Consider the following 23,428-nt stretch of genomic DNA (forward strand, 5'->3'; position numbering starts at 1 on the left):
TTGCGCCTGTGTATGTAATAAGAATCACTCAGTGTTTGGGGTCTCTGAGATATATAATCCCCCGTCTCCACTGCTTAAGACCATTTTATAAATGATGCTCAGAAAGGTTATTTTCAGTTTTATCATGTGAATTTTAAGTTTTCATGGTCTTCTGTGCACTTCATCTCTATAAGATTCATTAAGAACTCAAAACATGTTCTATCATTTCATAATATATCAAGTATTTTAACTGACCAACTCAAATATTGTGTGGATCTCAGGCTCTAAACTACTTAGACATTCTCATCAAATGCTTTAGCAGCACTTCAAGTCTCTTAACGTCTTGTATAATCTTTATTTTTCACATGGGTTTGCACTTTATTTGCCTCATATTGTCTTTTGAATATCTATCCATTCTGCAAAAGGAACTCCTCCTCTGTTTCCCATCAGTTGTATTTTGGGGTGAGTTTTTTTATCATCTGTATCAAGGATGACACCCTGCAAGAATAGAAGGTATCATATGTTGTAAATATTGTAAAGCCCTTTGAGGGGAGTTTGTGATTCTGTACGATAAAGATGAAATTGCCACAGGGTGCCCTGTAACCTATGGGGGTTAGCACACCAACCATGAACTACAACTTCCCTCATATGAATCTAACTAGGGACCTTTGACACCCTTTACACCTTGCATCAAAATGTGTCTTGTCCCTAAATTGTATCTAGATGTTATTTAGCCTGATTAAACCTGGTATTAATATGTGTCTTCTGTGTCCACATTGAGATCTGATCGCTCTGTCAAGGTCAAGCAACTGAATGGTTGCTTTATAAATAGCTCAGTTGCAATATGAGTTGCCAGGTTTTGCTTGTATAGTTTTGTCAGACCGAACTGAAAGTAGACACTTGATTTCATCTTGACTCCATCCACAAGTGTCTTGAATATCCTTGACTTTCTTGGCACTTTCTTGGTAGTAGCTTCGCTCAATACCTGGCTAATTGCTGCTATGCTTGCTGGATTGGAACAGTCACACACAATTATGTATTTCCACCCACATCATTGTTGTATGTGGTTTGAATACGCAACTGCATATACACTTGAGTTAAATGTGTCCCTGACTACCTCTGGAGATGGTTTGGCCACTTAGATCACAATGCGTCTTCTATGCAACTTGTATGCATTTACACCTGTAATTACACGTGGTCAAGCACTTTTTGATTGCAATCTGATCACCCAAGACACATTTTAATGCAAGGTTCAAAAGGTGTCCACATGTCACGTTTCGTTCCCCATCTCTCTCTATCATCTCACTGCTCTTATCCATAATAAAGGCGTAAACATGCCCCCCAAATACATTATATAATATCCTGACTCGTCTCAAATAGGATTCTTTTTAATCCTCTTGCTAATACTTTAATTCAGTCCCTGGGTTTAGTCTTTTCTCACTCAGTCACCCCCGTGGGTAATCTTGTATGTAGCCATAATGTTTCTTTGCAGTTACATGGACAAAACTGTGTTTAATACTCATTAATTTAACAGCACAAGATGATGTTATAAAGTGCTTCACAAGAAAGATAATTACAGAATAGTCATACCAGGAAAAAATACATTTATTGCTGATTCTTTTAAATAATTCTTTTACAGCGCATTATGCTTATGATGTTAGATGTTTGCGTGTAATCTGTGAGAGTTGGGGTTTTGGGGCTCTGTGTCTGTATTTGTAACACACTCTGTGACCGTTCCTATCTGCAGAGGCCCCCTAATTACTAACTGATAGACAGCACTGGTGACTCATCTAATATTATCACCAGATCTCATAATCTTCATTCACTCTCTAATAAGGTTGCAAACATCGAGTGATGGCCTGCAGGTGAGTGAATGTGTCCATGTGAGTGTGTGTGTGCTGGATGGTCTGTGTGTATTTCAGAGAAATAGAGAGCGAGACAGAGCGAGAACATTTTCATTAATTTGTCTTTGCTGTGGCCAGAATGATAATTTAGAGAGGGATCTATCTGCAGCTCACTTCATCACGCTGAATATTAATAAAATGAGACCTGGAAGGCTAATTCATCCAGATCGAGCACGTCTCGTCCCTAAGTCACAATCAGTAGCTTAAATTCAACCCACGAAAGATGCCTTCATCTCACTGCCAAGCAACAATTCAATAAATTACAGAGAACATTTTCAGTTTATGTTGGCAAAATGAGTATCTGCTTTTTGAAACCTGTTCAGGAAAATATCCATATGTATTTAGATTGGGTTATTTTGGGCAAGTCAAATGAAAGTCAGCCTCGGCATACACTGACCTCTGTACCAGGAGAAGCCAGCACATCAATAAGTGCTGCCTGATCTATACACAGAGCTAACAGAAAGGTAAAGTCTGATTACAGCATCTGTCACCCTTGGGGCTACCTTGACAAGCCCTGGTCGCCTCTTGTCTGTCCCCATTCAGGTAGGTGAGATTAAAACAATCCATTAACATGTGTCTGTCTCGCGGTGTTTTAATTAAGTTTCTAATTTTGGCTGTATAGTAACAAGCCGTGGGGTTGAATGTCCCCACTGATGTCACACGTCAACTGATAAAGAGGCGAGAGGGGCAGCAGTAAGCTCTCTGACCATACCTTTCCCTACCTTCCAAAACACTTCTCTTTATGCCTTCCCTCTCTTATGCTCTTCTCTCCTCCTCCAACCTCGCACCCTTCCTCTCTCCAACAGCGAGTGAGTATCGTTAAGAAGCCTGAGCTCGGCTCATCAATAATTGAACAACCAGAATCATGTAGAATTCTCTAAGAACCCTGCCACCCTTTGTACTTCTCCACTGTGAATTGATTAATATTTCCTTTGTGTGTGATTGCAGGTGTGTGCGAAACCGGTTCATCTGCTGAAACCGTAAACATTTCCTCTCTTTGCTCTGATGGTGAGGCACCTACCTCTCTTACCTCTCTGATTAGTGTTGTAAAATGCTCTTTAATATAACACCTTTCCCCCCCTACAGAATATATTAACGTAAATGTAAGCCCCCTGGGCCTTTAACTGCAATGTCATTGAAGTACTGTACATACACAGAGTGAGGTGATGGTGTACAAGCTGTAACCATGTTACAGTCTCTGTCCACAGCGGATTGTAGTATCACTTCACATGGTTGTTAATCCACCATCGTGCTCAGGTAGTGGCAGGTGTCTATTTGTTTCCAGGTCCACTATATTTATGGCTATCTGAAGTTACGTGGAAGTGAGTTGCTACAATAGAACAAACAATGTAGCGCCCTGAGGATCTACACCACTTTTGGCTAAACGTTGCACAATGTAATACCTAAACTTTGATGGCTGTATAAATATTTTTCAGTGTCTCAAACCCTCTATGATGTCACACAATGAAAGAAGAATTTTTTTTGCCTTTAATGCCAGCACAGTCTGAAATGTGAAGGGGGGAGAGAGGGGACAACATGCAGTTAATGGCCATGAGCCAGAATTGTCGCTGCAACAGACACAGCCTTTGTGCAGAGGGCACCTGCTCTACCTGCTAAGCTACCTGGCACCCCAAAGTCATTTATTTCCAAAATCTTACTTTGCTACTCATTATACAGTAAACTATAGAGTGTTTATTATGTAATCAATAAGACAACAAGGGAGTGACTTTGACCACATCAAGACTTCAGTTAGAATGACATCGCCAGACCACATTGCAAATGCGAATTAGTCTGGAACCTCTCAATTCATTTTTGATTTCCAAGGGGCGTAATCAACAGGTTATCAAGGTGGCGTAGCAGTGAGTGACCAGTGACCAGGTCCCCACAGTGTAGATGGGTAATTACAGCACATTCATGCAGGACATGGTGCAAAGAAAAAAATAACACCGGAGCGATGAAGAAATGTACACAGACTACAGCATGTAGAGATGAGCTTCCTGTCAGAAGTACGACAAACACATCTTTCTTCTCAAGAAAAGCAGTTGATTGTTTTTCTCTTACCAAAAATATACAATCATCTTTGTTTTTTAAAACGTCTCAGCGATGCTCCTTTTCACAATCTTCATCTTAAACATGCCGTATATGAGATAAGTAATTGTGGCCCGACACGTCTCAGGCTGCTGAAAATTTGTCCAGTGCAAAGAGGGACTAGCAGGCCAGCCCTTTGCAATTATGGAGAGGGGGAAAACATGTTCCAAATTGGGCCCCTCATCCACATCCGCTCAGGCACTGGCACCCACCCTTAGCTCTAAAACCAACACGAGCAATTTCAAATAAGCTCATGGCCATTAGCCTTGTAGTGACAGAGATGAAGTGTCTAGCAAGCATTTCCAAATCCATTGTTATGGACCCAAACAGGCCATGCTGTTTGCAGCATGACTTACACGTACACTGTCTGTGGCTCTCAGCCCAATAAAGATACTCAATATGATTACAAAACACAAAAGGTCAAGTCGGTTATTTCAAAACACAGAAAATAATATTTCAAACAAGGCTGTGGCAGATATATTCCTCCTTTAACCTTAAAACAAAACAGGAAGAGAACAGAAATACCCTCCAGTGAATGATTAGAGAAAAGCAAAATCAATTTGGGCCAGGGTCAATTGTACGCTTTAACCCCGCACTGATGGTGAGCCTGGGGACCAGACAAATATTCCCTGAGCAAATAAAACATCAGCCCCCAAATTCGTCTGGTTCCCAGGTAAAAGTGTATTTGGACTACTGTGACATTTTCCAGTAATTTTGATTGATCAAATTACACATAAAGAAAAAGGGAAACAAAAAGTCAGAGTAAAACTAAGACATGTCTCTTTAATGTGGATATATTTAACACTGGATGAGGTATCCAAACATGGCGGCCCATTTATTTTGATGAAACCCGTTCATGAAGCACATTTAACTGGTCTGAAAAAGTATGATGTAAATTTTGGTTTAACTCTTTCTGAGCTGAGAGTTGTCAGAGACCTACATTTCAGACAGTTTTGCAACTATTACTATACAGCCCTGCAGCTCGATATACACAGACCTACACAGGGATCTTTGCGCACTGACCCTCATCTGTTCCTTCCCTGAGCAGGAAATGAAGTGCAGATAGTTACTGTAACACCTTAAGTGGTCAGGCAGGGACAATAATTCACACTGATGCCACTTCTGGAGACATGGAGATGAGTTATGGTGAGTGAGTGTTGATGTGCAGAAGGAAGGTGGTGTTGCCATCTGACAGATAGCAAATCTTCACGCTTGGAAAGCCTTACATAGCAGAATGGAAAATGAGAAAACCAAAAATAATAAAATATTCAAGATATTCATTAAAATCATGACAATCAGATTCACCATCAACCTCAAACTTCTAATATCGCGGGGTGAAAAGTAAGCAAAACTCCATTACACAACCTCCCTATGTGACTTTTTTTGCCTGCCCCACATCCCTTAAAGTTTAGGACAAAACCTCAAGTGGTTCGGTATTAATACCCAGTAAAGATCAACAAGCAATAAAGACGTGAACTGTTTGTCAAACTTGAGCAAACAAACCAGCTTGAAATAACTGGGCACCTTAAACAAGAGCTCAAGAACATCTGGTGTTTTGAATACAGTAAATCTCACTGAATCACCATCCCTTTCAATTCATAACCTTAATCCTGTTTCACAGATCTGCATCCAAACACACACACACACACACACACACACACACACACACACACTGTTGGACTCACCCACTGAGGACCACAATGAAGTCCATGACGTTCCATCCGTTCCTGAGGTAGGAGCCTTTATGAAAAACAAAGCCCAAGGCGATGATCTTTATTCCAGCTTCAAAACAGAACATCCCAATGAAGTAGGGCTCTGTCTTCTCCTGTAAGTGCAAGGCAGATAATCAGATGTGAAGGCGTCATGTGTGCATTTTTTAAGGATCTAAAGGCTCCATCAAAGGCACTTCATACTTATCTTTTAATGTGGGCTACTTGACAGAAATGCGTGAAGCATGTTTGTGTGTTTAGTGAGTATCTCACCAATCTCTTAGACATGGGCGTTTTGTCCTCTCCAGGAAGGTGCTGCTCCAGAGCCAAGACGATACAGTTGGCGATGATGGTGGTAAGGATCATGTACTCGAACGGAGTGGAAGAACAAAGTTAAGGAACTTTTGACTAATGTTGAGATCAAAACCAGACGCATGTAAGTAACCCTCCCAGCATGACTTAAATGTACTCTGTCTGTGGCTCTCAGCCCATTAATGATACAGTTGGTAACAAAACAGTACATGAGACAAGTACATGAGACAGATAATCAATGAAAAAAAAATTGGTGGCTTCTCTTCCCAGCCCTTGTGCGTTTTATCTCAAAATGTGTTCTCATTGTGTTTACTGTTTCTTTTACTTCCTGAGCTTCCTTTGTTGATTACCTCATGTGTTTCACCTGTGTCTTATTCCACTCATCAGTGTGTAGTTAGTAATCAGCATTTGTGTATTTAAAGCCCAGTTTTTCTCCCATTCTGTTGCCAGATTGTACTGTAATAGTCACCTTAGTGTGTCCAGCCTTTTCCTTGTGTTCGATTCCTTGGTTTATGACTGCTTTTTGTGTGATTTCCCTGAACAGATTTTACTGGCTTTGCTGACTGCCTTCACATGTATGACCTTCTACGTTTAGATTTGGATTTGATAAACTGCTTTTGGTGTTTTGTGTTTTTCTCTGCAACCAGGTCGCAGTTTTGTACTAAATTGTTACAAGCTGTCAATTATATAAATCACTGCTGCCAGACTACGCAGCACTGATCAAATATGAATCAAGATTCTATAACGGCATTGCCTTTTTCTCACCTCCACTGTTTTCAGAAACATATTTTAGTGTACTGTTTAGCTGTAAAATGAGTAAGTAAGTAAACTTTTATTTATATAGCACCCTTCATAGTACGCGTACACAGAGTGCTTAACAATGTAAACAATAAGACCACAGTTCAATAGGTCACAATAAAGGTGCAACTGAAAATTCTAGAAAAAACATACACACAGGCATATGGCAATGCAAGGTCAGTGCATGAGACACTTTGTGACTCTTTCGAGAACAGTTGAGCCGAAAACTAAGTACCTCCCACCCAACTAAAAAGTAAAATATGTTTCTGAAAACACTGCCACCGATTTGCACTGTGCTCATACGGCTGTTACCACTGACACTGGGACAGTGTCGTCACAGAAGTGTACCGCCCACCCTCCAGTTCCCACTTGGTTAATGCCGTTAGCTTTGTCAACACTGTTGCCATGACGTAGCCCTAATGGAGTTAGCACTTTCAGCTGCTAGCTGCTGGCTCAGCCACCTAATTCTTGAGAACCATGTCCAGACGATTCATACACTCCGTATTTCACATGCAGCCACTTGAAACAGCTGAACACTGAGCAAATACCACCTAGTAAAGTTCAGTGCTCATGTTCATAGTTATGAACATGAGTTGATTTGTTTAAATAGTTTTTGGACAACGCTAGAAGTTTAAACACAGAGAAATAAGCTACATCAGGCTTTGGATACACAAACATGTTAGGAGGGTTGCTTCACTGATGTTTTTTTTTTCTTTATACAATTTGTCAACAATAAGAAATACAGTATATGGTAAATTGCCAGCCTCATCCTTTAAGGAACGGGTTTAAGCAACATATGGGTTATTTAAAAGAAAAGCAAACAGACAGAGACAGAGAAAGCTCTAAACAGGTTTCTAGGTCACAGTCAGACACAAATGTGATGTTGTCCATTCATCAGAGCCCAACAACAGTTCGGGAAATCTGTTATAAATTAATTGCACTAAATCCTATACAGAGCAAAGAACATCTACGCTCTTTTAGAGAACACAGATTAACATTCAGATACTAAATAAAAGAAAAAAATAAGTTAGTTAATTACAATATATCAAACCCAGCAGCTCTCCAATCAAACTTTCATATGAGCATGAATAAACAGGCTCAAATTGATTCCTCTGTATGAAACAGAATTAACCTACATGTTATGAGCCTCAGGGATGTAGACACAACCAGACACAGGCTGTACCTTATCTGAGGTCAGCTGCAACAGACAGCCACACACACGCAGACATCCACACGCACACACCGAGGCACCATAAGGCTTATCGAGGAGGGATGAGTGGGTGGGCCTGAGACGTGATCCCATAAACAGGGTCACTCTTACTACAAGCTTCACTGCCTGTTCCATGGGACCTGCACTGGTTGTCGGTTCAACACCAGCCGCTCTGGGGTTGAGCTAAGCCAGCAATGTGCTCTTTATCTAATGCTCTGCGTGGGCAGGCCCCTTTCTCCTGGTTATGTGCAGAAGAGGTAGGAAGGAAGGGAGCTTAAATCTGCAGAGTGGAGACAAGCAGGGAGAGCGGAAGTAAGAAGGAGGCAGAGATAACAGGGAAGAATGAAGCAGGAGAAAGTGATAAGGGGGGATGACAGTTGATCTGTGGAGAAGAAGATGATGGTTATAGAGACTGTCAGAAGCTTGCTAAACAGGTGGGTGAGGAAGAGGCAATGAGACCAGATAAGACTGACACCGGACAGATCGATGCAGCGCTGGCAGCTGTACCCAGCAGGGTTACTTAGGGACATGTAAGCGACGAGAGTCTAAACAAACAAAGCAAATACAATCTTATTCTCACCAGCCTGCGGGGGTTCAAACTTAAACCTAGGCTGAGCCACAGATTTTACTCAGTGACTGCAAGTTAATCACTGACAGACTGTGGGAAAAAAAAACCACAGCAGCCATCAGAGTCCAGTACATGATTCGCATGAAAACAAATAGCAAAAAGTGGTTCAATTGCATAATGTCTGTCTTAGGCTGAGGGTTTCTTTTCAAGTTTTTTTTTTTGCCTTTTCAAGATTATCTTTTGATTCCCTACAATAACTAACATCACACCGTCTCACTGAGAGCTCGCAGCAGCAGTCGCCACGCCCTGCATTCCCTCAAACACACATCACAAACAGGAGGAGAAGGGAGATGAGACAAAGGTAGAGACAGACGGAGAGAGGGAGGAAAGAAAAGGGGAGGAAAGACAGAAAATGAAGACAGAAAGAGAGAGGTATCCACGGCAACAGGCTCTCCTCAAGCCAAAAGTCAATGCTACAAGCTGAACTATCTCTGTGGTCACACACACACACACACACACACACACACACACACACACACACACACAGGCCACAGCATTGTGCTGCTGTATATCAGGCTAATTTAAACCACAACATGACAAGATGAAGAGCAATAACAGGATAGTATCAGTCAGATAAAAGAAAATATTATTGTCGAAGGCATCACAGAGAAATGCTTTTGACGTTGTACTAGATTGGAATGTACGGTAATTTCTTAAAATAGAAAGTGATACATTCATAACCTTTTACTGACCACTTGAACAATATCTATAACCCATCCTGCAAATTAGTCTGAATTAAACACGATTCACAAAAGCACTGCTTATTTAACATCAACTTCTCCAACTTTGCTAGTTATCACTAATTTGACTACTTTATTCCCCTTTTTAGTTTCCCTAATCCATCTTATTTTAACACATTTTTTTACACATTGCAAACTAATTTGCAATAGTGCTTTTTCCTCATATGTGTATGATAATCCACCTATGAAATATTGATTTCTTTCCGCTGTTACATCTGTCTCAGGTCTTTTTTATTTCTTATGTCCCTTTAATACCTGGATTTTTCTGTCAGTTTGGAATTATTGATGTTTCCAAAACCTTGCATCAATACCTTACTTGAAATACAACTTCTTTCTTTTCAACTGAATGTTTAACTCTGAGAACCAAATAATCTTTGTATTTGGGTGATGGAACAATTATGACTGCTGTACTGTCTTTATAAAACAGCACGTACCAAGTATAAAATGCTATTTTGTGAAATAGCACATTTAATTAAACTATTTTTAAGACACTGAGGTCAAAAGCAGATGATGTTTTAAATAATTTTTCTCATTGTTCTACCAAAGCGTGCTTGAAAAATGATTTTTATTTCTGTGATCAGTTAGTTTTTTTTAAGTAAAACCACCTTAAAGGTGCCGTAACTGATGTTTTGGCCACCCTGGGGGCAGCAGGAAAAGGCTATAAGCACAACACAAACACGTTAAACCTTTTGCTAGTGTGTTGACAAATTGCCTTGTACACATCCAGCAGATAAGGAACAGTTAACCTCACAAATTCAAGTTAAAAAAAAATCACCCTCACTTATGCTCTCTTTTTAGTCTCCACCAAATTAGCTCTGTTGTTTCGAGGAAATTGGATCCTTAGCGGCTAAATGCTCCTTTGTGTTCAACCTTTGTCTGTCTGCTGTTCAGTACTGAGCAGGTAGTGTACAGTCGTTTACAAAGTTCTTTCAATAAAAAAACATCTGCCTGCTGTGGCCCAACGCACTGCAATGAGAGCAGTGAAATGTGAATCAAAACAGCGAAGTTGTGGTCTGGAAATCCAAAACAATGAGCTGAAAGATGCTAAAGAGCTCCATAGTGCTAAAAAGAACTGCAGAGTTGGTATTAATTCTCTGTTGTCTCATCACAAGAAGCAACGTTCTTTATATATACACAGTCATTGTTATCTATTGTTCTCACTGATTTGGGCCTCAGCAGCCTTGTTGGTGCACTTACGTACTCTGCTATTTCAGAAGTGTGCTGACTTATTTGTCTAAGAGCCTCCAAACAACAAACGGGTTATGCCTGATGCCTGATTCTTTCCATGTTGAGTTCACCAGAAGTTACACACTCAACAAGTGCCTTTAACCCATTTCCCCTCCTCTGTGCTGCTCTGGGGTGTGACGTCTATCATGGATCGTCTACCAGCTTTAGCAACGAGGCGTCTCGTGACCAATCCTGTGAGTCACAGTGACGCTGGCTCTCTGCCTCGACTCCTCAAACATGCATGTAAAAATAGACATGGAGACAGAGTGTGATGCCCTGTGCATCTGTGAATAGGCTCAGGCCCTGACTGGATCCAAGCCCCTGTGTATTATTATTACGCAGAAGTGAAAATCAAAATGAATCACAGGCATCTCAGCCTGGATTATTAGAAATCTCTGAATTATCAACAGCGTTTCAGTGTGTGTGTGTGTGTGTGTGTGTGTGTGTGTGTGTGTGTGTGTATTAAAGGCAGAGAGCAGCATTAAATATACAAACACAGATGAAACCCATGCTGTAATCTCTATTTGGAGTCAAATTAACTCTATTTTAGCCTGAGGAATGAAAAAGCTAATATACTACAACTTACATCTCTATTGCTGTGCTGTTACTCAAATATGCGTAAGATTAAAGATGTTGTCAAATGAATGGATTTAACGGACTGCGGCATCAAACACTGTCCAATCTATCTTCAATTCCACATCATCTCCACACCTCAGTGGTCTGCTTGAGCCAGCCGATCAATCCCAAGGATAAATGCGTCCATAGTTCAGTCACTCCTGTTTATATGCAGCAGCCCTGCGAGACGTCAACTCAGAACCATAGCCATATCTTATATATACCTCTCTGTCAGGTGGTTTATACAGTCATAATACCAGAGGAGGGGTGATCATACCTCATGTGATGTTTGGTGGATTGGTTAAATTAACTTCCTGTGAGCAGATCAGAGACCAGTGAATGCCTAGCATAGTGCAGGGTCACATTTTCTAGTCTCATTTTCTTCAGCTACATTCACTCTAAAACTCTGCTCTCATTAAAGAAGCAAAAGAGCAAGCAATAAGCGGAAAAACTGTTTTTGTAATTGGAGATAAATGAGAGGAGGACTGAAACAACACTGGGGACAGCAGGGTCATTTCCTTGCTAATTTTCCATTTCCATTTTTCATGCAAGGATGCAATTTAGTTAGAGGAAAATTAATGGTCTTTCTTAAGTTTGAGCTGGCTCTAGAGACATAGGCAAAGGATTTACAACTTAAAATGCTTAATTAAATTACCATTTGTGCATTTTTAATCCAAAAGTGCAGTGACACAATCCCTAAAATGTCCACCCACAGTCATACGTAACTAAGTCTGGCAACCAGTAAGCGCATGGTTATTTCTGTGTGGCCTGATGAAACAAACTATTAAATCCAACTATCAATTATTTAGAAGTGTACCTTCTCAATGGGAAACTTCCCACTGCGGGGGATCCCAGTGGGGATCAGACAGGAGGAGCAGCTGTCGGTCCTCACCACGCCTGCCACACTAAACTCAGACTGTGGGCTTAATTAGCCCTGCCTCTTCCCTACCAGGCCTCCATCAGCCTTCCATCGACTGCAACCTCAGCGGGCAGAGTAGGCTAGCAGTCAGGCTCACACATACATGTTCACACACTTTTACCACCTCTTACTCATGTGAGCTTGCACAGAAGCATGTATGAGAGAATATGTACTCAATAAATGTCGAAACAGAGTGTAATATGCTCTCACAATGCCACACACAGAGCACTCTGGCTCCAGTATTACACGCTCAACCACAGCGGCCTCTGGATGATTCCTGGATTGATCATCTGTTGTTAATTGAGTACTCAGAGAAAAAAAAGTGCCTCTTACTGCGAGGTGACAGTGGCAAGTTGTTCTCCAAACACATGGCTGACCTTTAGCAGATGTCCTGCTGAGATTGTAAGTGTGTGTGTGTGTGTGTGTGTGTGTGCTTGTATGTCTATTTCTGTGAGGACAAATTAGAGTTTTAGGCAATGAGAGCAATGGTGTCTGTATCGACGGTAAAACCAGTGCAGTGCACAGGGACCCAGAAGCTGTCAGGAGTCCATGTAGGAAGGCAGTTTTTTGCCACTGAGTCCCGGGCAGGCTGTTAGATTTGCGTTGATGAATTTGGAGGACATTTTTAAATGAAGTTTGGCACTGCAAGACTGCTGTGTGTGGTGCTGATTAAAGGTTGCTTTTGGGCATAGGAGGGAAGACCTTCAGTTCATAACAAGGGTGGCTGGCTGTTTTGACACGCCACTCCGCACTGTATTTCGGCCTTCCCCGAGAGGAGAGCAGGCAGCAGCTCACAAACTGCAGCTTTAGTAACTTGTAACCGCCCTGACCGCCCTGACCGCCCTGACTCCCTGCCAGATCAGCAAAGGTTCTGTTCCTCCTGTTAAACCCCAGACATCCCTTGCTCAGTTTACTCCTGGTTGATTTTGTCCATGCGTGTGTGCACATGGCGTCCCTTATGTGGACAACTGTGGAAAGTGATGATGTTTTAGAGTGGTCTTCACTGTTAAAGTGCTGTATGTAACTACAGAGTAAGATGGCTGATTGTTGAGTCTCACTGCCAGGTCGTCAAATACTGACACTTTGGGCTGGTATTCAGACTGAGCTACCTACCCAAAGTGTCAATATTTGACGACCCATGGATGAGACTCAACAATCAGCTATCTTTCTCCCGAGTACTGTTAAAGGTTAGGACTTTCAGGATTTAAAATACAGTAAGGTCTATGTTAAGTTAAGGGTAAGGGCCGAGGTTAAAGATGTACAAAAAAGGGATTTAAACACCCCAGTATATCAAATTTATCCTCAAATTCAGTTCTCCATTTCAAAGCATGGGAGAAAAATGCACCAATTAAAACAGTGAAAAAGCATAGACAAAAACTCTGATGATTGTCAGGCGACCTCACTGTGATGACAACACCGCGGGAGGCCACTTCAAGCTAAGTTTATGATGTATATAATAACATCGTATTGAGCTTTCATAGCCTACCTCTATACAAGTGGGATGCTGAATCAATGCATTAAAATAAATATATTATCATTATTAATGTAAACTTGCACATGATGACTGCAAGTATAGTTCCAAAACTCAAAAAGTCTGAAAAGTTTGATATATTTAAATGTATGTGTGTGTGTTTGATACATTTAAATGTATGTGTGTGGCAAATGTATGTTGTATCTGTGGGGTATATGTATATGTTGGGTTGGCACTCAAGATGTACAGAAGCGTGAAGAAAATTTTCCTAATAGGACAAATAAACTAATCTAATATATATATAATAGATATATTAACTCGAAGGAAACATCAACTGGTCCGCCCATCACTACATCAAATTAGCTTAAAAGGTGATGATATGTCAATGTTGTGTTCACGACATGTTTCTGCTGCCCCCAAGTGGCCAAAGAAGGTCAGTTACTAAAGGTCTAAGTGTACAATTGCATGCAGGGCACACTTGAGTATCATTCCTTTTACTAAAGTAATATATCTACCACTGGGGATTATAGAAAGGAAAAAGGCTAAAGATTGCATCCTGTCAGTCGTCAGGTTTCCATCCAAATGTAGCACGAATTTAACCGAATTTTAGACTGACAAAAGAAAATGCGAATTTTTGCCCTTTTCCATCCATTACTGCTATGCGAATACTGGGAGTTGGTTCATCAAGAAAAGCAGATGGAAGCACTAATTCCCCAGTCAGGTGGCGCTGCAGAAGCGGGTGCAACAAGATGACGTAGGTAAGAGAGAGCCAGTCAAACCTCAAATGAAGGAAGACTATGAATTAAAGGGAGAGCACACTGGACAATGGAACAGAGAGTTTTGAATACCTAATATTACAGCTATGTGCTGAACAGCCCTGTGTGCACAAGCGTGTAAAACGCCTCCAGAGACAATAAAGAGAGCTTACAGTGGCCAATGCAGTGACGGCACATCATGTCTTATCTGTTTCCAATTCACTTATAGTCGCATTTACCTTTTATCACACTAACTTTTCAAACTCCCCCAAGAGTAAAACCTTTTTTCCCAATACTACTTCCAACTCTACTTTCCAGTACTTTCTCACTCGCAAATGAAAATGTGCATAAAAACAGGTAGATGGAAATGCACCTAACGAGGGTCCTCACAAGTACAGAAACACAAAGCATGAGTGTGTATCATTGCTAACATGTTTATATATCTTTAAATGTACAGTATGTGTTATTATTGGTGCTTACTTGTGTATTCACTGTGCATGAATCTTCACCCTCCAGACATGATTCACATACTGCAGAGCACCACTCATCACAGCCACAGTGGATATTGACCAGAACACAGAAACACTCAGCTCAGCATCACTCCCTTCAAAACCATATTAGCAAACAATGTAATATAGTATGACTCAGTGAGTAATGACTTGTTGTAATAGCATATGACACTGCGATCAGACATCATTACATATAATTCCTGTTAATGTCTGTTAATCAGATACAGTAGAGCTCATTAGATATAATGAGACACTCCCTCCACTACAGCACATTAACCTGAAGGTTATTCAGTCTAGCTGCTTTCCTTCTGGTCACCACAGCACACATAATATTTACCTTGTATTCTCAATGCGGAGTGTAAGATGTGCCTGTGGGTGCAGTGATAGCATCGCTATTAGTTATGACCCAACCGCTCGGGGGCTGAAATATCTGTAATATGATAACCAACACACACACACACACACATATACATACACACACACACACGCACACACACACACACACTACAACCCTTTTTCCTCAGCTGTTGATTGAAATTCATCCCGTTTCTATTTTTAATCACCTCAATGGACGGGCAAGCCCAGGGAAAACAACAATAGACAACGATCAACAATAGAGTCCTCCCTCATTCTATTTGCTTGGTTTTTCTAATCAGCAGTGGGCCAGTCAGTCAGTCAGGAAGCTGCTGAATGGAGCAGAACAATAGCAGAGAAGAGGCCACACCTGGCCCTGGACACCTGGTGAGCTGCACAGCAGCAGCACAAACACGCCACCAATGGACATTTGCGTGTGGTCGTTCTCTTCAGCAACAGGCAGGGGAAATAATAGTGTCTCTCCCTTTCCAGTAATGGAGGAGCGAGTCATTGGGTTTGAGAAAGCAGACAAATAATCATTACTGAAAATCATTAAAACTGTTGCGGAACACAGATTTGGATAATGCCACTCTCTGATTTAATAGCAGTATTTAAGCAGACAGTGGCAGATAACATTGTAGGTGGTCAGGCTGTGATATGTTGTTGAGTTTAGGGCTGCCACTTCCCTGCAACACAATATAAAATAGCACAAAAATGCCAATAAGAGTTTCCCAAAGCCCAAGGAGATGTCTTCAAATGTCTTGTTTTGTCTGATTAACAGTCAAAAACCCAAAGATGTTCAGTTTAGTGGTATAAAAAAGAGAAAACCAGCAAACCCTAACATTGGAGAAGCTGGAACCAGAGAATATTTGATGTTTTGGCTTAAAAAAAAATGACAAAAATGATAAGTAAAATAGTTGCAATTCCGTTTGTCGATCCACCAACAGATTAATCGACCAATCATTGCAGCTGTTGGTGAGCTTGATATATTTACTGTACATAACTCATCAGGGAGGACAGTATGGTGGCAACAGCAGGTCCTCATAGCCCTTTGTTGACAGAAAAGATTTACAGCCATAAACGGAGAAACTCCTGTGTGTTCCTCTAATCCACTTTCCATTGACACCTCCTCCCCTTCTGCACCAGGTTTTGTCTAGATATAGCTGTGGTCATGACCTATTATATTAGTTCATCCACTTTTTGATCATTGTTCTATAAAATAGTAAAAAATTGCCACTCATAAAGTCTAATTTAGTGCTTGTTTTTGCATGTGCTACTTTATTTTCTCAATCCCTATCCCCTGTTGTGCATTACTGGATTGTATTTAAATTAATGTACAACTAAAGAGCACAATCTCATGTATTGCCCTATGTGTGTTGTCCATGGTGCTGAATCTCCCCATGTAATCTCTATTGCACAGACAAACTAGGGGCCACACACTGAAAAGAATCTGGCTGTTCAAGGACTTCAGCCTTCTGGGAAATTGTGTACACGAGTGGAAATATGAGGGAAAAAACGTGTTGTTTATTTGTTGAGCACAGTTTACCCACCTCCTACATGACTCCGTGCACCTCTCCGATGAATGTGTTTGTATATTTCACACCTTAATACCCGCTTCATTTACACCACGAAGCAGAAAAAGGATATGGCCACTCAATGATTTTCTTGGCGTACTTCCTGACCACGTTGTCCTCGCCAAAGATGAAGAGGGACCTGTTGACGGTGAAGCAGTTCTCCCTGACCGGGATGGGGTTGTACAAGGCCATGGTGCGGGCACGCTGCGCTTTGGTCTGCTTGAAGGCTGGGGAGATGCCACCTGTGGACACGGCCGCCCCATCGCGGTTCCGGTTGCGCTCGGACCCTCCATCCCCTGAGCTCAACAAGCCCGGCACGTCGTCTCCAAACCGGGCCATTCTGTCGGGAAGGAAGACAGGAGAGGGGGAAAAGGAGGTTATAGTCTCCTAGAAAGCAGGGCGCGGTGCTGCGCTCGGTGTGACAGCGGCGGAGTGGCGAGATCTTGACCAGTTTTAGTCCATCATCAGTTTTATTCGCAAAAACACCCAACTCAGTGTTCCTGAACTTCAAAATACGTTCAAAACATTGACAGGGTTTTCTCCAGTCGGTCCTGCTAGAGAAGCACGTCGATTTCAAGCGCGCTCTGCGTAAAACAAAGGACACAAATCCAAAAAGTAATTCAATCCCGCCTCATTTAAATCCGTCGTCTTAAACGAAGCTGTGAAAACTGATTCATTTCGCAGCCTTTTATCCATCCACACACTAATATGTTAATAAAGAAAAGCTGCAACAGGTCACGTCTTCAGCCATCCTCAGTCCCCCGAGCGAGAAGCAGAAGAGCAGGTTGATCCATGGATTTTTAAATAAACTAGCAACAGTCCTCTGAGTAATTCAGAGCACATCACCCCTGTCTCCTCTCTCCTCTTCTCTTGACCACCTATCACAGGAGCACCATCCTACTGCGTGCGTAAGAGGACGACCGCGGAGGAAAACTTTTGCATTTTCCACGACCTTTTTCCCACCGAAATAATGTAAACAAAACAACTGTCAATAGGTGTCATGCGGAGGAAAAATAAATCCGTCTTGTCTGCAGTAGGATGGTGAGGGAAGTAGGCTATCTCCCTTTCCCCCGCACTGTAAGAGCAGGAGGAGACAACAGTGTCTCCTAATGCGACAGGCACCTCTCCTAACCTCTGTCCAACCCCACTCATGCACTTTAATGAGCGCTGACAGTAAAGGATAAATACAGTTCAATTGATGAAGTCACCATCTAATGAAAACAAATATTAGAAGCCCCCATCTTGACGAGTAGAGATTATGTAAACCAATTACAGTGAATGTTTGACAGCATGTAAACCTGCAGTTATTAAGACCTTCACTGACTTTAAGCTCTTGCAGAAAATGTGCGTAAAATTCTTGCAAAATGCTGAAGCTTTAACGTCGGATCACTCCAGTTTTTCACGTGAGTGGTCATTTGAAGAGGGTGTTCGCTGTGATATTCGCTTTAATTTATGTTATTCACCTCGCACAGCCTTCAGCACGAGCAAGCTGAATGCTGGTCACGCATCGAGTCTGGAGAGGAGTAAACACCTGTTGTGAAATAAACCAGCGCCAGCAAAGACACTCAGGAGGACATCAGCGAGCATCTTTGGCTAATTACAGGGTTCAGAACCTACTACTGAAAGGCATGATAGTGAGGGGGAGAAGTGCTGCTGTGTGCTGACTGGAAGTGATCATATCTGCTCTCATGAGGATGTAGGTCTTCCACAATGAAGAGGAGAAGAGCAGGGACCGATGCATGTTGGAAGGGTGGAGTTGAAATCTTACATCCCTCAGACATGAGAGAAATGACTATAGATTAAGCAATGAAGAGAATTAGGTTTAAAGGATGGTCTGGTGATGTATATTTTTCTTATTGTCTTGAAAAGAGCAAAATCAATGATGAATTGATTCTACTAACAAGTTTTATCTGTATAGCCAAAGTCTGATACAGCTTGTCCTTTGTGCCACAGTCTTCCACAATTATCCAACAAGACATAACATTATAAGGCTGTACTATGACAGAGCAGTGCATTGTGCTGAACAGCATGCTAACAATCTCAGAATAATAATCTGCGCAATCTCTGTGGTATAAACTTTCTGTCCATACACCTGTCTGACCAACTGTAAGCACCACCATTAATTTTGAGCACACCTATTGGCACAAACTAATTACAACCAAACGATTACAAAAACAAACACTTTAACATACATCAGTGTGATAAAAACTGCCTAAAATTACAAAAATCATTTAGGGGATGTTTGACCTTTTAGTTTGGTCCATGTCCTATCCGCTAACATGAAGGGAGCACAGTCTATAAGCTATATTGCAGCCAGCCACCAGTAGGTAATCAAGATGTTTTGGCTTCACTTTTGTGGAGCTGTTATGACATCATGGTCTCTGGGGATTGGCTTGCTTTCGGAGCCAGCTTCAAGTGGCCATTTGAGGAACTGCAGTTTCTAGCACTTCCGCATTGGCTCCATCTTTCAGCCCCCGAGGTTGCGTTTGATGCTGGCAAACAAACTTTTTCTAAGCTCTAAACAAATGTGTACTTGATGGTAGTGCTAGAGATAAAAAGTCAAGGGATCACCAAAAGCTGTCTGTACAAAATATTCCAATCAATACACTGTAGTAGATACTGAGATATTTCACAAGATAAGTGAAAACTTTGACCTGCTGGTGGTACTAGAAGACAGGTCAAGTGGATTTATTCTTAAAATGTAATGGTTATCTATCCAATAGCTGTTGGGATATTCTAATCTAAACCCAAGTGGTGAACGAATTGACTTTGCCATCTGCTAAATACTATTACATCAGGGGCGGCTGTGGCTCAGAAGGAAGAGCGGATCATCAACTAATTGGATGATCAGCGGTTTGATCGCCGGCTCCTCCAGTCTGAAGTATCCTTGAGCAAGACATTGACCCCAGAATTGCTCCCAATGGCTGTTCCATCTGTGTGTGGTTTTAACCAACAGGTGGCACCTTGTATGGTAGCCTCGGCCACCAGTGTACGAATGTGTGTGAATGGGTGAATGTGACTCGTAGTGTAAAAAAACGCGTTGAGTGGTCGCAAAACTAGAAAGGCGCTATACGAGTGCAAGTCCATTTGCCAATAAAAACATGTCAGTATACCACAACTTTGCAGTAACTAGGGAAGTGAGGGAAGTGGAAGTGAGTGAGTCCTGTGGGATATGGACTAAAGCATTGGTGGCATTGGTCTGTGCATTAATAATTATCTAATTTAAGAAAAATGTAGAATAACACCAGTCTTCTCCTTTAAATGGGACTCAGAGGCCCTACCAAAAAAACCCACTATCCCAAGTGATATGAAGAAAAAAGTGAAATCCATCAGCCACCGTCATCTTTTTTAATCTGAGATAATAAACTGCTGTTGATGGAAACAGAAGTCAAAGAGAAGATGAACCACAGGAGAGAGTTAAGCATGACACTGACACTGATGGGTATTTAGTGATGGTGGTATGACGAAGGCAGTGATCAATGGTGTGTGGCCTCCAACTCATTAGTGCTCTAACACATTATGGGCATTAAAAATAGAACACATAACAGACAGATTTCTGACGTCTCCTCGTTATGAATGGTGAGAAGAGACGGCGAAGTTTTCCTTAACGGTCTCCTCCAGTTATGAGGCGAAGAAAAGTTGAAAGAAAAATCACACTTTACTTGCTTTTTGTTATTTCAGTCTCAGCCAAGTGTGACAGAAATGTTACTTGTGCCACTTCCCCTGTGCAGCAGTGATACCATTACATTGTTTTCTGCCAGGAGGAGAGCGTGCAGCAGGCACAGCTCTGTTGGCTGAGAGGTGAGGGGTGAATTATGGTAATTGGGTGTTAGCAACAGGGATGATTAGGGTGGAAGGATGGTGGCTCTTTCCTGGAAAAAGGCAGAGAGCGAGCTGGTGGAGTCTCTTTGTCGTAGATGATGCTTTGAGTCATTTTTCTTTAATTAAAAATGGTTATTGTATTTGAAGGACTGTGACTGAACCGAACTGAAATATGACTTCAGTGACTTTGCTCAAGGGCTCAGATCAACCAGTCACTCCAGCTTTGATCAAGTCAATAAAATGTTAAAACTGACACTACTGGCCCTAACGTTAGTGGATAGCAATTTCTAATAAGGCACCCTTTATATTAATCTTATAAGCTGTACCTAAATAATGGCTTTTTTTACGGTTACAGGTAGGGTCTGGAGGATTTTCCAGTTGCTGTTTGTAAACACACAGTCAAAGTTGGCCCCTCCTATCAGGCTCAACTCTCCCGGGTGTACGGAGCCCGGAGGTACGGAAGAAGGCTTCACAGAAGAGGTTCAGGCAAGGCTCACGCTGGTGCACGCTCGGACACGCTAGGACACGCTTGGGCACGGCACCTGCGCTCTCTCATTGGCTGGGGAAATCTCCGCCCAGAAGCGGTCCCAGCTCACAAAAACATCAAAATACAGTTACAGGGCAGGAGCTCTGCAAACAGAGTCACCACCACACATGAGTAGAAGCCCATAGGTGATGATTAAGCAGGATTTCATTTGTACATGTCTATATTTTGTTTTGTTTGAAAATCCTCCAGATCCTACCTTTAATAAACAATTTACTAATGCTTCATCAGTTATAAGTCACTAATAACAAGTTAGGTTTCCAGGTTTTGATAAATCCTTTTGTCTGGGGTTTATCCTTTTTTGAGAACTGCAGGGATGGTGCTTTGTAGGTCAGTCCAAAGTCAGTGTTGCCCTGGGTTCCTTGACAAAGAACCAATGGGATTTTTCCATTGGATATTGGATTATTGCACAAAATAAGATCTGTGGCAAACAAAAGTTTATGATACTCACATGTCTTGTTCAACAAGATCATTAATTTTCAAATGGACACCACTTCAAGGATTTTTGAAGCATAAATGCAGTTGCCAGAAGTAAGAAGCTAGCACCAGGCTATACATAAACTAAACCACAGTTGCATGACTTCAACCTCACTACCACTTGTGCCATCATCATGACAGACAAGCTTGTTATTTGGCATGATGATATTTAATGTCCCTGACCACCTAGGCAGTCTCAGTTAGCCACTTGTTAGGACTTGCCTTTTTTAAGATAAGTAAAGGCTTCAAAATTCACAAGTGGGGTATCTATTGATGCACTTTGTCATATTTATGTCATAGAACTGAAAGTGAATGCCTGTTAAACTTGTCTTAACCACAGACCTAATTTCAAGCATCTAACCAAAAACCCATTTAAAAAAACCATTAACTTTAAGACTCCGGAACAGGAAGTGCAAACATGCCAACTCTTTTCTGGGTTTTAGGACTCATTCCTGCAGTACACTATTTGGTAATAAATATTAGTAGACCATTAATAAAAACTAATGGGCTCCTAACTTTTTAATAATCCATCAACTTTGCAGTTATAACTGTTAAGAAGTCCAGATTCAATGCAGCCCTTTTTCAATAAGGGATCAAACAGTCCATTGAGACGTCTTCCTGATGAAGTGAGGAATGCGAAAAATAAAACAAGCATCATGTTGGAGGACCAATTTTCACAACCTGGCAACCTAAAAGTTGGTCTTATGAAGTGCATATAACAGATCAACAAAGCATAGCAAGTGTTTATAAACCATTAATAAGGTAAATAGTTAAAGCTTAGAAACCTTTAAAAAGAGTAACATATTTGGAAGTTTGTGTGAAAATGTACTGATAATATTTGACATTACATAATTCAAAATGTTGGATACTAAAGCTAAAACATGTGTCAGTATTTCGCAAGTCTATTCTAATCAAATTATGTGAACATTTTACTTTAAGCCCCCCTGTAAGGTATTTATAAGCAGTACATAAACATTTAAGAAATGGTTTATAACTCTATAATTTATGTTTCTGATGTTTTGTCAACCACTATAACGCCTCCTGTGGATACCCACAAGTAGAGGCTGCTGTATAAACAGATGATGGATGACAATTAGTATTAATACATAGTAAAACACAGTTGTAACAATAAATAACATCCATCATAAGAAAAGTTAAAATCATTGACAAATACTGTACAATAAAAACATTAAAATGTCCTTACAACCTTGCTTATAACCACTTTATAATGTGTTATAAACCATATTAAATGTTTATGTACCGCTAATAAATGCTAAATAGGGGGACTTGAAGTAAAGTGTTACTTCTTATTGGAAATTTAAATTGGGTAAGACTCCTACAGCAACAAATGATTCTTATTAAAGAGAGAGAACATCTTTTAAAACATTTAAAAATGTCCCACAAAATCAATTGACATTTCAAAAAGGACTGAGAAAATTTCAACAACTAAAACTCCAACTCATGAAGGCAACAGGAAGTCTTACAGTTTTTTTGAAAATTTACAGGAACCCTAAAAATAGTCTACTGTATTGTACTGTCTATACTTCTATAGGTTAGAAGGTAAATATTGGTGGAGACATTTAATTTGACATCGTAGACATGTATTCAATGCTGGAAAGTCATCTCTTACCCGTAAGAGATGTCTAGCTTGCAAAAATCTAGCCGAGGAACACAGGGTTACCAAGGTTACTTACTGTCATGACAGCAGTTTGACATTCCCTGCTCCGGTAATGGGACTAAGTGACACAGGCCTGAGGTGAGAACAAAGATTTCAATTCAAAAATAGAACGTGT

The 23,428-nt window shown here is 41.1% G+C and overlaps 1 protein-coding gene across 1 annotated transcript in view; it reads right to left on the minus strand.

Moving 5' to 3' along the window:
- The window catches only part of LOC126396941 (voltage-dependent R-type calcium channel subunit alpha-1E), a 151,831-nt gene that overhangs the window by 83,393 nt on the left and 45,010 nt on the right, over positions 1-23,428 (minus strand). The window contains exons 3-5 of the mRNA XM_050055329.1: positions 16,866-17,132; positions 5,954-6,059; positions 5,657-5,796 (exon numbers count right to left, since the gene is read on the minus strand). Coding sequence (XP_049911286.1) covers positions 5,657-5,796; positions 5,954-6,059; positions 16,866-17,132 — 513 coding nt within the window. The remainder of the gene's footprint in view (positions 1-5,656; positions 5,797-5,953; positions 6,060-16,865; positions 17,133-23,428) is intronic.

Source organism: Epinephelus moara, chromosome 10 (assembly GCF_006386435.1).
Source record: "Epinephelus moara isolate mb chromosome 10, YSFRI_EMoa_1.0, whole genome shotgun sequence".
In the NCBI taxonomy this organism is placed as follows: domain Eukaryota; kingdom Metazoa; phylum Chordata; class Actinopteri; order Perciformes; family Serranidae; genus Epinephelus; species Epinephelus moara.